The sequence below is a fragment of the Mustelus asterias genome, unplaced genomic scaffold (genome assembly GCF_964213995.1).
Source record: "Mustelus asterias unplaced genomic scaffold, sMusAst1.hap1.1 HAP1_SCAFFOLD_47, whole genome shotgun sequence".
Taxonomy (NCBI): Eukaryota; Metazoa; Chordata; class Chondrichthyes; order Carcharhiniformes; family Triakidae; genus Mustelus; species Mustelus asterias.
In genome coordinates, this window is record NW_027590122.1 from 2,227,832 (window position 1) to 2,242,539 (window position 14,708).

The 14,708-nt window shown below is 47.5% G+C and overlaps 1 protein-coding gene across 1 annotated transcript; it reads left to right on the forward strand.

Moving 5' to 3' along the window:
* Positions 1-1,099: 1,099 nt before the first annotated feature.
* Positions 1,100-12,835, forward strand: LOC144483189 (uncharacterized). The gene is given in 5 exon segments (XM_078201982.1): positions 1,100-1,590; positions 4,344-5,387; positions 5,389-5,684; positions 11,922-12,287; positions 12,786-12,835. Coding segments are annotated over 5 exon segments (2,247 nt in total).
* Positions 12,836-14,708: the final 1,873 nt, after the last annotated feature.

Genomic DNA, 14,708 nt, shown 5'->3' on the forward strand with positions numbered 1-14,708 from the left:
ACTCTTCCCATTGGTCAAAACCTCAGTATCTTCGTCAGCGTGTGGGCACCTCCCCCGCACATGTGCAGCTTCCCTCTCCCTTGAACATGCGCAGTCCGGGCCGGCGGGAGGAGATCACCGAGCGGCTTCTCGCTCTGGCCGGAGCTGTCAGCCGGTTGCCTGGAAACCTTGGCTGGAGGAGGGGGAGGGGCAACAGAGGGTGGGGACGGCCGGGCCTGCGCATTGGAACCGCAGTGACGTCACCGGAGAGCAGCGAGATTCCTATTGGCTGATTCAGGCAGGGCTCTATTGTGACGCCACAATGCGGAAGTTGGCCAATGAGCTTCAGATTAAACCTTCCGCCTCTGCAACATCTGGGAGGAAATCAATGTTTCCCCCTTTCCGTTTCTTTTCTCATTCTGGGGGAAATTGGGGACTTGCAGCAACTGAAGGGTAAGGTCGTGAATCCAGTCTGTATATTCCACACATTTTTAGTCCAGTCATATGGGCATATATCTGTCTGGCCGCCTGCATTGAGATTTTCAGCTCTCTGTGTCCAGGACAGGAAGCAGTGAGCACGGATCTGTCAATCAGCCTCAATCAGCACCTTCAGGAGAATTGGGAGGGTGAATATTAGATACAGCAGAGTGAGAATGGAGGGAGAGTGTGTGGGATGGAGATTTACAGCTTTTGGGGAATGAGAGAGAAAGAATGTTCCATAGAAACTGGAATTGTCTGTTCTGATTTTCGATCCTGTACTGACAGTGATGACTTGTGTCAACTTGTTTTACAGGATATTGAAAGAGGAATCACAGGCTAAAATCTCGAATGTCACGTTGAGATCTGGCAGAGTCATATTCCTTGGGACCTGAATATCATCGGCCATTGAATCTGGAAGATTTGAAAAGATTTCAAACATCAATCTGACTGAAAAAGCACCAACACACTTCCACATTCAAGTGAGAGTGTTCCAGTGCACTGACTGAAGAGCTTTAACCAGTTACACAGCCTGAATAAATATCACACCATTCACAGCGGGGAGACACTGTACACGTGTTGTGTGTGTGGATGAGGCTTCAGCTGATTGTCCACCCAAGGTAGAGGCAAGGACACCTGCATCATGGAGAAACCATGGAAATGTGCGGACTGTGGGAAGAGATACAGAGCCCCCTCTCTGCTTGATGCTCATCGGCGCAGCCACACTGGGGAGAGGCCATTCATCTGCCCTCAGTGTGGGAAGGGATTCAACCAGCTATCCAATCTATGGACACACCAGCGAATTCACACTGGGGAGAGGCCATTCATCTGCTCTCAGTGTGGGAAGGGATTCACTCGGTCATCTGACCTGCAGACACATCAGCGCGTTCACACTGGGGAGAGGCCATTCACCTGCTCTCAGTGTGGAAAGGGATTCACTGTGTCATCCGCCTTGCAGAGACACCAGCGAGTTCACACTGGGGAGAGGCCGTTCACCTGCTCTCAGTGTGGGAAGGGATTCACTCGGTCATCCGTCCTGCGGACACATCAGCGCATTCACAGCGGGGAGAGGCCGTTTACCTGCTCTCAGTGTGGGAAGGAATTCACTCAGTTATCCCACCTGCTGAGACATCAGTGAGGTTACACTGGGGAGAAACCGTTCACCTGCTGAGTGTATAAAAAGTGTTCAGAATTTCATCCCAGCTGCTGAGACACCAACAAGTTCACAGGGTTGGATTCTGCTGTTATTGTTTCCGCTCTCAAGTACATCCAGGACTGCATTTTGTTCATTCTCACAGTTAGTCAATGGGGAAGGTCGGAGGGTTTCTTTCTGCTGGACTGGCCGGTCTCACAACTTTGCCTCCAATGGGCTGATGCTCTTTGTGTCTTGTTGCGAATACATGGTTTCAAATTTCTCAAGGATCACAGAGTGACCGGGTGTGAGGAAGTTCAGAGATATTTAGTCAGCATTTCTGTCTGAAACCCCCCAATGCTCATCCAATTTCCTTTGTAATTGGTTATTGTCTCCGTTTCCTCCACCCTCGTAGGCAGCGAGTTCCAGGTCATTACCATTCGCTGCATTAAAATATTCTTCCTCACATCCCCCCTACATCTCTGACCCAAAACTTTAACTCTGTGTCCCCCTCTCCTTCTCCCATCAGCTAATGGGAACAGTTTTTCTTTGTCCACCTTATCTAAATCTGGCAGAATCTTGTCCTTTGCTGCAAGGAGAACAACCCCAGCCTGACATTGACAATAAAGAACAAACTAACAGAATATGTTCGTACCTGAAATCAAATGGGAATGTTTAAATTCTGTTTTAAAGATATTGTGAATATATTGTCCTGGACAATAAAGGAATTGGAATAACTCACCTTGGGTGTGGTTGAATGGAATATATCAATCTGGTATCCACCTACAGTCTAGGGAAAGTCTGGAATGTGTAGCTGGAAATCTTTCCCTAATATCACTGTGGATGGACTTACACAATGTGGAGATGCCGGCGTTGGACTGGGGTAAACACAGTAAGAAGTTTAACAACACCAGGTTAAAGTCCAACAGGTTTATTTGGTAGCAAAAGCCACACAAGCTTTCGGAGCCTTAAGCCCCTTCTTCAGGTGAGTGGGAATTCTGTTCACAAACAGGGCGTATAAAGACACAAACTCAATTTACAGAATAATGCTTGGAATGCGAATACTTACAACTAATCAAGGCTTTAAGATACAAACAATGTGAGTGGAGAGAGCATCAAGACAGGCGGCACGGTAGCACAGTGGTTAGCACTGCTGCTTCACAGCTCCAGGGACCTGGGTTCGATTCCCGGCTTGGGTCACTGCCTGTGTTGAGTTTGCACATTCTCCTCGTGTCTGCGTGGGTTTCCTCCGGGTGCTCCGGTTTCCTCCCACAGTCCAAAGATGTGCGGGTTAGGTTGATTGGCCATGCTAAAATTGCCCCTTAGTGTCCTGAGATGCGTAGGTTAGAGGGATCAGCGGGTAAATATGTAGGGATATGGGGGTAGGGTCTGGGTGGGATTGTGGTCGGTGGGCCAGATGGCCTCTTTCTGCACTGTAGGGTTTGTAAGTTTCTAAAGAGATGTGTATTGGACACTTTCAGCTCTCTGTGTCCTGGACACAGCTGGAAATCTCCATGCAGGCTCCCAGACAGATATATGTCTATCTGACTGGACTAACAATGTGTGGAATGTACAGACTGGGGGAACAATGGGTGGGGGCGGGGCTCCTGGTTCCGCGCGCCTGAACCCGGAGACGTCACCACGGAGCAGAGTGATTGCTATTGGCTGATTCAGGCAGGGCTCCATTGTGCCGTCACAATGACTCAGAGGGGCGTTCCCAGCACACAGTGTCCCATTGGCAGCAATATCACTGGTTACAGAAGCAGCACACTGCGGATTGGACACCAGCTCAGCAAGGCTGGCGGTCAAAGCCCCGCCCACCCCCACGTGGGCTCGGCTTCCGCCCCCTCATTGTCCACATGCGGCAGATTCACCAATGGCAACGCGTGGAGGACCGGATGGGCGCTGGTCCTCCAGCCAATCAGAGTCCGGGCCCTGTGTCAATGGCTGCGCGGAGCTTGGTCCATTGTCTGTGAGTAAAGTGTTTGAATTCTGCGCTCCAGAGGACTGCGGAGCCTCAGTCATCAAATATTTTCAAGAGAGAGATTGGTAACTTTTGAGGCATTGAGCAACCTGGGGGATAGTTTGGGAAATATTGGTCCTATGGAAATAGTGTGAGGTAGATCAGCCAATTCTCAATCAATGGTTGAAGCAGTTCGATGGGCTGAATGGCCAACTGCAGCTCCTATTTGTTATGATTTCTGTGCTGGACAGGAAGCAGTGAGCATGGATCTGTCAATCAGCCTCAATCAGCATCTTCAGGAAAATTGGGAGGGTGAATATTAGATACAGCAGAGTGAGAATGGAGGGAGAGTGTGTGGGATGGAGATTTACAGCTTTTGCACAATGAGAGAGGAAAGAATGTTCCATAGAAACTAGAATGGTCTGTTTTGAATTTCTATTTCTATTTCTAACTCAATTTACAGGATATTGAAAGAGGATTTACAGGCTGAAATCTCAAATGTCACGTCTAGATCTGGCAGTCATATTCCTTGGGAGTGAAATATCATTGGCCTTTGAATCTGGAAGGGGAAATGTTTGTCCAGTCTGTCGATTTGAAAAAAAATTCAAGCATCAGTATGACTGGAAAAGCACCAACACACTGCCACACTTGAGTGAGAGTATTCCAATGAACTGACTAAAGAGCTTTAACCAGTTACACAGCCTGAATAAATGTCACACCATTCACAGTGAGGACAGACCGTACTGGTGTTGTGCCTGGACGAGGTTTCAACTGATTGTCCACCCAAGAGAGCGGCAAGGACACCTGCACCATGGAGAAACCATGGAAATGTGCGGATTGTGGGAAGAGATACAGCGCCCCATCTCAGCTGGAAGCTCATCGGCGCAGTCACACTGGGGAGAGGCCGTTCATCTGCTCTCAGTGTGGGAAGGGATTCACTCTGTCATCCAGCCTGCAGACACACCAGCGAGTTCACACTGGAGAGAGGCCATTCGCCTGCTCTCAGTGTGGGAACAAATTCACTCAGTTATCCAGCCTGCAGACACACCAGCGAGTTCACACTGGGGAGAGGCCGTTCACCTGCTCTCAGTGTGGGAAAGGATTCAGTCAGTTGTCCAGCCTGCGGACACACCAGCGAGTTCACACTGGGATGAGGCCATTCACCTGCTCTCAGTGTGGGAAGGGTTTCACTCGGTTATCGAACATGTGGAGACACCAGCGAGTTCACACTGGGGAGAGGCCATTCACCTGCTCTCAGTGTGGGAAGGGATTCAGTCAGTTTTCCAGCCTGCAGACACACCAGCGGGTTCATACTGGGGAGAGGCCGTTCACCTGCTCTCAGTGTGGGAAGGGATTCAGAGCTTCATCCAGCCTGCGGACACACCAGCGAGTTCACACTGGGGAGAGGCCGTTCACCTGCTCTCTGTGTGGGAAGGAATTCACTCGGTCCTGCCACCTGTGGAGACACCAGCGAGTTCACACTGGGGAGAGGCCATTCACCTGCTCTCAGTGTGGGGAGGGATTCAGAGCTTCTTCCAGCCTGCGGACTCACCAGCGAGTTCACACTGGGGAGAGACCGTTCACCTGCTCTCAGTGTGGAAAGGGATTCACTCGGTCATCCAGCCTGCGGACACACCAGCGAGTTCACACTGGGGAGAGACCGTTCACCTGCTCTCAGTGTGGGAAGGCATTCATAACTTCATCCAGCCTGCGGACACACCAGCGAGTTCACACTGGGGAGAGGCCGTTCACCTGCTCTCAGTGTGGGAAGGGATTCACTCAGTCATCCCACCTGCGGAGGCACCAGCAAGTTCACACTGGGGAGTGGCCGTTCACCTACTCTGTGTGGGAAGCGGTTCAGTGATTCATCCAGCCAGCAGAAACACCAACAAGTTCACACTGGGTGGAAACCATTCACCTGCTCTGTGTATGGAAAGGGGTTCTCTCGGTTATTCTGCCTGCAGACACACCAGGGAATTCACACTGGGGAGAGACCGTTCAGCTGCTCTGTGTGTGAGAAGAGATTCAGTCTTTCATCTCAGCTGTTGGTACACCAGCGAGTTCACGAGTGGTTCCAGTGGTCGATTTTGCTGTTATTGTTTCTGCTTTCAATTATATTGGTCAATGGGGAGGGTCGGAGGGTTTCTTTCTGCTGGACTGGCTGGTCTCACAACTTTGCCTCCAATGGCTGATGCTCTTGTCTTGTTGCGAATACCTGGTTTCAAATTTCACAAGGATCACAGAGTGACAGAGTGTGAGGAAGTTCAGAGATATTTAGTCAGCATTTCTGTTTGAAACCTCCCAAATGCCCATCCAATTTCCTTTATAATTGTTTATTGTCTCCACTTCCTCCTCCCTCGTAGGCAGCGAGTTCCAGGTCATTACCATTCACTGCATCAAAATATTATTCCTCACATGGGCAGCACGGTAGCACAGTGGTTAGCACTGCTGCTTCACAGCTCCAGGGACCTGGGTTCGATTCCCAGCTTGGGTCACAGTCTGTGTGGAGTTTGCACATTCTCCTCGTGTCTGCGTGGGTTTCCTCCGGGTGCTCTGGTTTCCTCCCACAGTCCAAAGATGTGCGGGTTAGTTTGATTGGGCATGCTAAAATTTGCCCCTTAGAGTCCTGAGATGCGTAGGTTAGAGGGATTAGCGGGTAAATGTATAGGGATATGGGGGTAGGGCCTGGGTGGGATTGTGGTCGGTGCAGACCCGATGGGCCAAATGGCCTCTTTCTGCACTGTTGGGTTTCTCTGATTCTGTGATCCCACCCAAAACTTTAAATTTGCTTGTCATCCTTGTCCCATCAGCTAATAGGCACAGATTTTCTTTGTCCACCTTATCTAAACCTGTCAGAATCTTGTCCACCTCTATCAAATCTCCCCTCAACCTCCTTTGCTCCAAGGGGAACAACCCCAGCCTGACATTGACAATAAAGATCAATTCAACAGAATATGTTACTGTCTGAAATCAAATGGGAATGTTTAATTTCTGTTTTAAAGATACTGTGAATATATTGTCCTGGACAATAAAGGAATTGGAATAACTAACCTTGGGTGTGGTTGAATGGAATATATCAATCTGGAACCCACTTACATTCGAGTGAAAGTCTGGAATGTGTCGCTGGAAGTCCCTGCCTAACAGCACTTTGGGTCACCTATACCTCAGGCATTGTAGCAGTTCAGGAAGGCAGTATTGCGGTTGACCATGGCCGAGGCAGCTACATACAGCCACATATTCTGTTATAATTGAAGGACTGTAGTTTGAATGTGAGGCATTATGGGACTGGACTATGGAGTCATAGAGATTTACAGCATGGAAATAGGCCCATCAGCCCAACTTGTCCATGCTGCCTTTTTTTTTAAACCCCTTAGCTAATCCCAATTGCCTGCATTTGGCCCATATCCCTCTCTACCCATCTTATCCATGTAACTATCTAAAAGCTTTTTAAAAGACAAAATTGTACCCGCCTCTACTGCTATCTCTGGCAGCTTGTTCCAGACACTCACCACCCTCTGTGTGAAAAAATTACCCCTTTCGACACTTTTGTATCTCTCCCCTCTCACCTTAAACCTATGCCTTCTAGTTTTAGACTCCCCTACTTTTGTGAAAAGATATTGACTATCTACCTTATCTATGCCCCTCATTATTTTATAGAGCTCTGTAAGGTCACCCCTCAGCCTCCTGCGCTCCAGAGAAAAAAGTCTCAGTCTATCCAGCCTCTCCTTATAACTCAAACCATCCAGTCCCAGTTGCATCCTAGTAAATCTTTTCTGCACTATTTCTAGTTTAATAATACCCTTTCTATAATAGGATGACCAGAACTGCACACACTATTCCAAGTGTGGCCTTACCAATTTTGTCTTTTAAAAAGCTTTTAGATAGTTACATGGATAAGATGGGTAGAGAGGGATATGGGCCAAATGCAGGCAATTGGGATTAGCTAAGGGGTTTAAAAAAAAAGGCAGCATGGACAAGTTGGGCTGATGGGCCTATTTCCATGCTGTAAATCTCTATGACTCCATAGTCCAGTCCCATAATGCCTCACATTCAAACTACAGTCCTTCAATTATTACAACTTCAACAAGACATCCCAACTCCTGTATTCAATGTTCTGACCGATGAAACCAAGCATGCCGAATGCCTTCTTCAGCATTCTGTCCACCTGTGACTCCACTTTCAAGGAGCTATGAACATGTACCCATCGATCTCTTTGTTCTGTTACTCCCCAACGCCCTACCATTAACTGAGTAAGTCCTGCCCTAGCTCAATCTACCAAAATGCATCACCTCGCGTTTGTCTCAATTAAACTCCATCTGCCATTCGTCAGCCCACTGGCACAATTGATCAAGATCCCGTTGCAATCGGAGATAACTTTCTTCACTATCCACTATGCCACCAATCTTGGTGTCATCTGCAAACCTACTAACCGTGCCTCCTATATTCTCATCCAAATCATTAATATAAATAACAGTGGACCCAGTACTGATCCCTGAAGCACACTGCTGGTCACAGACCTCCAGTTTGAAAAACAACCCTCTACAACCACCCTCTGGCTTCTGTCAAGAAGCCAATTTTGTATCCATTTAGATACCTCACCCTGGATTCCGTGAGATTTTAACCTTATGCAACAACCTACCATGCGGTACTTTGTCAGAGATCTTGCTAAAGTTCATGTTGACAACATCAACTGCACTGCCCTCATCTATCTTCTTAGTTACCCCTTCAAAAAACTCAATCAAATTTGACCACAGCTCAGTTTCTGCAATCATGAACCATTAAAGCTGCTTAGCAGTGCCCTGACAGAGGACCTGGTGAGAATATTTCCTCATTGAGTTAGAATTAAACTTATTCCAGGACTGGCTGGTGTTCAGTGGCTGAGATACCTGAATCTATGAAAAAGGGATCTGACCAATCAACAAACAGTGGTAGGTAGTTGATTAAGAAGTTAAGAAGCGTTCTCAGGCATTGTTTAAATTATTTTATCATAAATTTGTGATGAGAACTGTGAGGGACTATGACCCGATAGTCACTGAAGTGACGGTATACTCCAAGTAGCACTGGACTGAAAAGCGAGAGTAGATTCTAATGAATGGTTATAATCTTACCCTAGCATGGCCAGTGAAAAATCAGAGCTCGAGTGATCAAGAATAATAATGTGATAAGGTGCGAAGGAATAAGATCTCCCCGTGTAAAAATCAAGTTGGGATGACATTTGTATCACATAGGAGTCAATGAATGGAATACATTGGGTATTGCACATCCCCTAGCCTGGCCTGATTGAACACATGAATGGGCTATTGAAACAACAAATCAAGCTTCTGACCAGTGACCACACACTCAAAGAGTGGCACAGGCCTTACCTAATTTGAATAATAGGCCACAAAAAGGAGGGGTGGCATGGCGGCACAGTGGTTAGCACTGCAGCCTCACAGCACCAGGGACCTGGATTTGACTCCGTCTGTGTCACCGTCTGTGTGGAGTTTGCACATTCTCGCCGTGTCTGCGTGGGTTTCATCCAAGTGCTCCGGTTTCCTTCCACACTCCAAAGATGCGGGTTTGGTTGATTGGCCATGATAAATTGCCTCTTAGTGTCAGGGTGATATAGGATAAATAAGTATGGTTATGGGGATAGGGCCTGGGTGGGATTGTGGTCGGTGCAGATTTGATGGGCTGAATGGCCTCCTTCTGCACTGTAGGGATTCTATGAAACCCCGTGAGTCAGATGATAAAACAACCTGTCCCTTCAATTCTTCCTCCAGACAGGGAATATGACACACCTGTATGTAAGGGTGGCAAGGTGTGGGTACATATCTCAAACCAAACCCCACAGAAAAGGGGAAATAATTGCTGCTGGACATGCTTGGCTTGTACCTCCTAAGCTGCGTTCACTCCCGATGCATGGGGGATGGAAGGCATCCAGTAAAATATGCACTCAAAACAAATGTACTTGTGCAGAAGGACAGAAATATTATTTGTATAACATCACTGTCCAGGCATCCGTGCTCAATGTGGCAGATTGTAGCCAATGGCCTTTTGTGGTGGTATGTCCTCTACATAACTCCTCATACATGAAGCTTGTACCTTACAGCTGAGTCATGGCCCATGTCAATAGGAATTATCGCCAGTTAATGATACTATGATGCATGAAATTGGACAAGTTTGGTGGGGAGGCGATGGCCTCGTGATATTATCGCTAGATTACTAATTCAGAACTCAGCTAATGTTCTGGGGACCCAGGTTCAAATCCCACCACAGCAGATAGTGAAATTTAATGAAAAAGATCTGGAAATAAGAATCTACTGATGACCATGAAACCATTGTCGATTGTCAGAAAAAAAAACATCTGATTCACAATATCCTTTCGGGAAGGAAATCTGCCATCCTTAACTGGTCTGGCCCACATGTGACTCCATGAATAATTTAAAAAAACTATGTCTGCATTACCAGCACTCTCAATGTACATCTGAATGCCAGATAGCTTGAACCCCCTGTAAACCAATGTTGGAAAGATGCATGGGACATATTTGATGTACATACTAATAGAACATATTATGTGATATAGACACACCCACGGTATTGTGCATCTGCCTTCAATTGAACTTAATAAATTTTGCAGGTTTATTGAACAAAATACACAAGTTTCTGCACACCTAACTCAAGACAGGCAACATCTTCTTAGGCAGAGTGTGGAAATGACCTGTGCTTAAGGCAAACTTCACCAAACATCGGATGAACTTAATTGCCTCAGTTTTCACCTTTGGTGGGATGTTTTTAATGTATGGTCACCCAAAGCATCCGCTGTTTTTACTTTAATGTTACATCCTGTTGTCATACTGCGTCTTTGTACCCTTTTGTTGTTCATTTTAATTGTCTTGTGGCACAGAGTGCGTGCATTGTTCACACAGGTCATTGTTGTGAAGGAACTTATACAGGTACAGATGGGATTGCTGCGATGGCTGCTGAATCTCAGGGTGGAATGAATAGAAAGTAAAGAGTTAAGATATTCACCAGTCAACTCAGCATTTATTCATGCTGTGAGAACCTAAAGAAGCAGCTGCGCTACAGTCACAAGCTGACCTTCCAGTGCTGTATTTGTATATTGTTTCCCAAGCCTGGGAATTTACCAAATCTCCTGTCAGGTTGTTTGTGCCGCACTGTAAAACGTTGGGGGGGGGGGGGGGGGCTTCGACCCGGGTACGTTGGTAGTCACCTTGGACTGAGATCACGAATGTTGCCAGGACCTCTCGAGCTCCAGACCAGCTGTCGTCAGAAGGGTCCCCGACAGGCAGAAGGCAGTGAGACTCATTGTTTTAATTTCTCTCGTATTATTTACTCTTTTTGAGAGATAGTTGAGAGATTATAATTCTGGCCTGTCTCTTATTTAACATTCACCTGGATCATTGGTGGCACGGTGGCACAGCAGTTAGCTGCCTCACAGCGCCAGGGACCTGAGTTTGATTCCCAGTTTGGGTCACTGTCTGTGTTCTCCCCGTGTCTGTGTGGGTTTCCTCTGGGTGCTCCGGTTACCTCCCCCAGTCTGAAAGACATGCTGGTTCGGTGCATTGGCTGTGCCAAATTCTCCCTCAGTGTCACCGAACAGGTGCAGGAGCGTGACGACTCGGGGATTTTCACAGTGACTTCATTGCAGTGTTAATGTAAACCTACTTGTGACACTAACCGGAGGAAGCCCATGCAGACATGGGGAGAACATGCAAACTCCATCCAGACAATCACCCAAGGCTGGAATTGAACTCGGCTCCCTGGAGCTGTGAGACAGCAGTGCAAACCACCATGTCAGCCCATGTTTGCGACCAGGTGTTCCTGAAAAGGAAGCATGTGGTGACGACCAACACAAGGTCTTCAGTGGGCACTGTGGGGGCTGGAGAGCTTCATTCCTCCCCAGAACCACATCATAGTTTTAAGTTTGTAACTTTTCATTCAGGGTTTAGTTTTTGGCTGTCCCTTTAAAGGATTCCCTGCCCCCCCCTCCCCCACCCCCCCCGCCCCCGCCGCCTTCCCACCATTCATTTAATTTGATTGTTTAATTTGATAATTTGATCTAAATTTCGATGTTAAAAAGAGTACAGAAGGGGAATTCATTATTGACCCCAAATAACAGAGGATATGGAACTTGGTCCATGGTGAGTGGTTGAGGTGAACAGCATGAATACATTGAAAGGAAAGTTAGATCCACACATGAGGGACACAGTAACAGAAGGATATGCTGATCGGGAGGAGATGCAGTGGGGGAGGTGGAGGCTGATGTGGAGCAAATTACTGACAGACCGATTGAGCCGGCTGGCCCGGCCCTGTGCTGGAGACTCAATGGAACAGAGACTCATGTATTTATCTGAGATCTGACTGCAGGATCGATCAAACAAACTCAGGCCAGTCTTAAGGATCATGGTGTTGTGATCTCAGTGAAAACAATGTGGAGCAGCCACAACATCTCGGTTACAATGAATACTCATCTTCTGAAAGCCCTTGTGTGGCCGGTGCCAAAGTGTGTCTGTGAAAGCTGGACTATCAATAAGAGTGACGAGGCTCCAATAAAAGTGTTTGAAATGAAAGGACTCGGACGGATATTCCGTGTGTCACGGACGGCAAAGTGGATGAATGAGTGGGTGCTGGAGAAAGCTGGTGTTCACCGGAACCTGTTTGAGGCTCTGACATCCAGGAAGCTCACCTATTTTGGACATGTTGTGAATAGAGAGGGAGTGTTTGGAAAAAGAGGTAATGTGAGACAGAACACCTGGAAAATGTGTGCAAGGAAGGCCCGAGATGGATGGATAATATCGGAATGTGGACCGGCCTCTCGATGGGACAGGCAGTGAGAGCAGCTGAGAAATCAGTGGAGAAAGATTGTTCAGAGTGCGGCCAACCCTCAGAACGAGGACGGATAAACGACAAGATACCTGTAGTGGGAGGAAAAAGACTTTATTATTCAGGATAAAATTAATGTACTCGATAGAAACTAGGAGCAGGCCATTCGAGTCTGCTCCACCATTCAATATGATCATGGCTGATCCTCGATCTCAATGCCATATTCTCCCCACAACGCTTGAAGCCATTAAAATCTAAAATAAAATCTATCTCTTCCTTGAATATATTCAGTGATTGGGATTCCACAGCCTTCTGTGGTAGAGAATTCCACAAGTTCACTACCCTTTGAGTTAAGATTTTTTCCTCATCTCAGTCTCATCTGACATCTGCTTTTGTGGAACATTTCAGTGGAAATGTGCCCTCGCTCAAAGGGAATCAGCCACTGGAATGAAAATTGAGACCGGTCAGTCCAGCAGAAAGAAACCCTCTGACCCTCCCACTTCACCAACTGTCAGAATGAACATGGTTCAGTCCTGGATGTGATTTACAGCAGCAATAAGAGCAGAATCCAACTCCAGTCATCACTTGTGAACTTGCTGGTGTCTCAGCAGGTGGGATGACTGAGTGAATCCCTTCCCACAGTCAGAGCAGGTAAATGGTCTCTCCCCAGTGTGAACTCGCTGGTGTGTGAGAAGGTTCGATGACCGATTGAATCTCTTCCCACACACAGAGCAGGTAAATGGCTTCTCCCCAGTGTGAACCCGCTGGTGTGTCAGCAGGGTAGATAACTCATAGAATCCCTTCTCACACTCTGAGCATAGAACATAGAACATAGAACATAGAACATTACAGCGCAGAACAGGCCCTTCGGCCCACGATGTTGCACCGACCAGTTAAAAAAAAAAACTGTGACCCTCCAACCTAAACCAATTTCTTTTCGTCCATGAACCTATCCACGGATCTCTTAAACGCCCCCAAACTAGGCGCATTTACTACTGATGCTGGCAGGGCATTCCAATCCCTCACCACCCTCTGGGTAAAGAACCTACCCCTGACATCGGTTCTATAACTACCCCCCCTCAATTTAAAGCCATGCCCCCTCGTGCTGGATTTCTCCATCAGAGGAAAAAGGCTATCACTATCCACCCTATCTAAACCTCTAATCATCTTATATGTTTCAATAAGATCCCCTCTTAGCCGCCGCCTTTCCAGCGAAAACAATCCCAAATCCCTCAGCCTCTCCTCATAGGATTTCCCCTCCATACCAGGCAACATCCTGGTAAACCTCCTCTGCACCCTCTCCAAAGCCTCCACATCCTTCCTGTAATGTGGGGACCAGAACTGCACACAGTACTCCAAGTGCGGCCGCACCAGAGTTGTGTACAGTTGCAACATAACGCTACGACTCCTAAATTCAATCCCCCTACCAATAAACGCCAAGACACCATATGCCTTCTTAACAACCTTATCTACTTGATTCCCAACTTTCAGGGATCTATGCACACATACACCTAGATCCCTCTGCTCCTCCACACTATTCAAAGTCCTCCCGTTAGCCCTATACTCAACACATCTGTTATTCCTACCAAAGTGAATTACCTCACACTTCTCCGCATTAAACTCCATCCGCCACCTCTCGGCCCAACTTTGCAACCTGTCTAAGTCTTCCTGCAAACTACGACACCCTTCCTCACTGTCTACCACACCACCGACTTTGGTGTCATCAGCAAATTTGCTAATCCACCCAACTATACCCTCATCCAGATCATTAATAAATATTACAGGTGAAAGGCCTCTCCCTGCCCCTGCTGTGAATTTGTTGGTGTCTTAGCAGGTTGGCTAACTGAGTGAATCCCTTCCCACAATTGGAGCAGGTGAACGGTCTCTCCCCAGTGTGAACTCGCTGGTGTGTCAGCAGGGTGGAGGAATCTCCGAATCCTTTCCCACACACGGAGCAGATGAACGGCCTCTCCCCAGTGTGAACTCGCTGATGTGTCAGCAGGTCAGATGAATCTCTGAATCCTTTCCCACACTCTGAGCAGGTGAATGATCTCTCCCCAGTGTGAACGCGATGGTGTCTCTGCAGACTGGATGACCGAGTGAATCTCTTCCCACAGTCAGAGCAGATGAATTGCCTCTCCTTGGTGTGAACCTGCTGGTGTGCCAGCAGGGTGGATGAATCTCTGCATCTTTTCCCACACACTGAGCAGCTGAATGGTCTCATCCCCAGAGTGAACTCGACGGTGTCTCACTAGGTTGGATGAAATACTGAATTTCTTCCCACACACAGAGCAGGTGAATGGCCTCTCTCCGCTGTGAACTCGCTGGTGT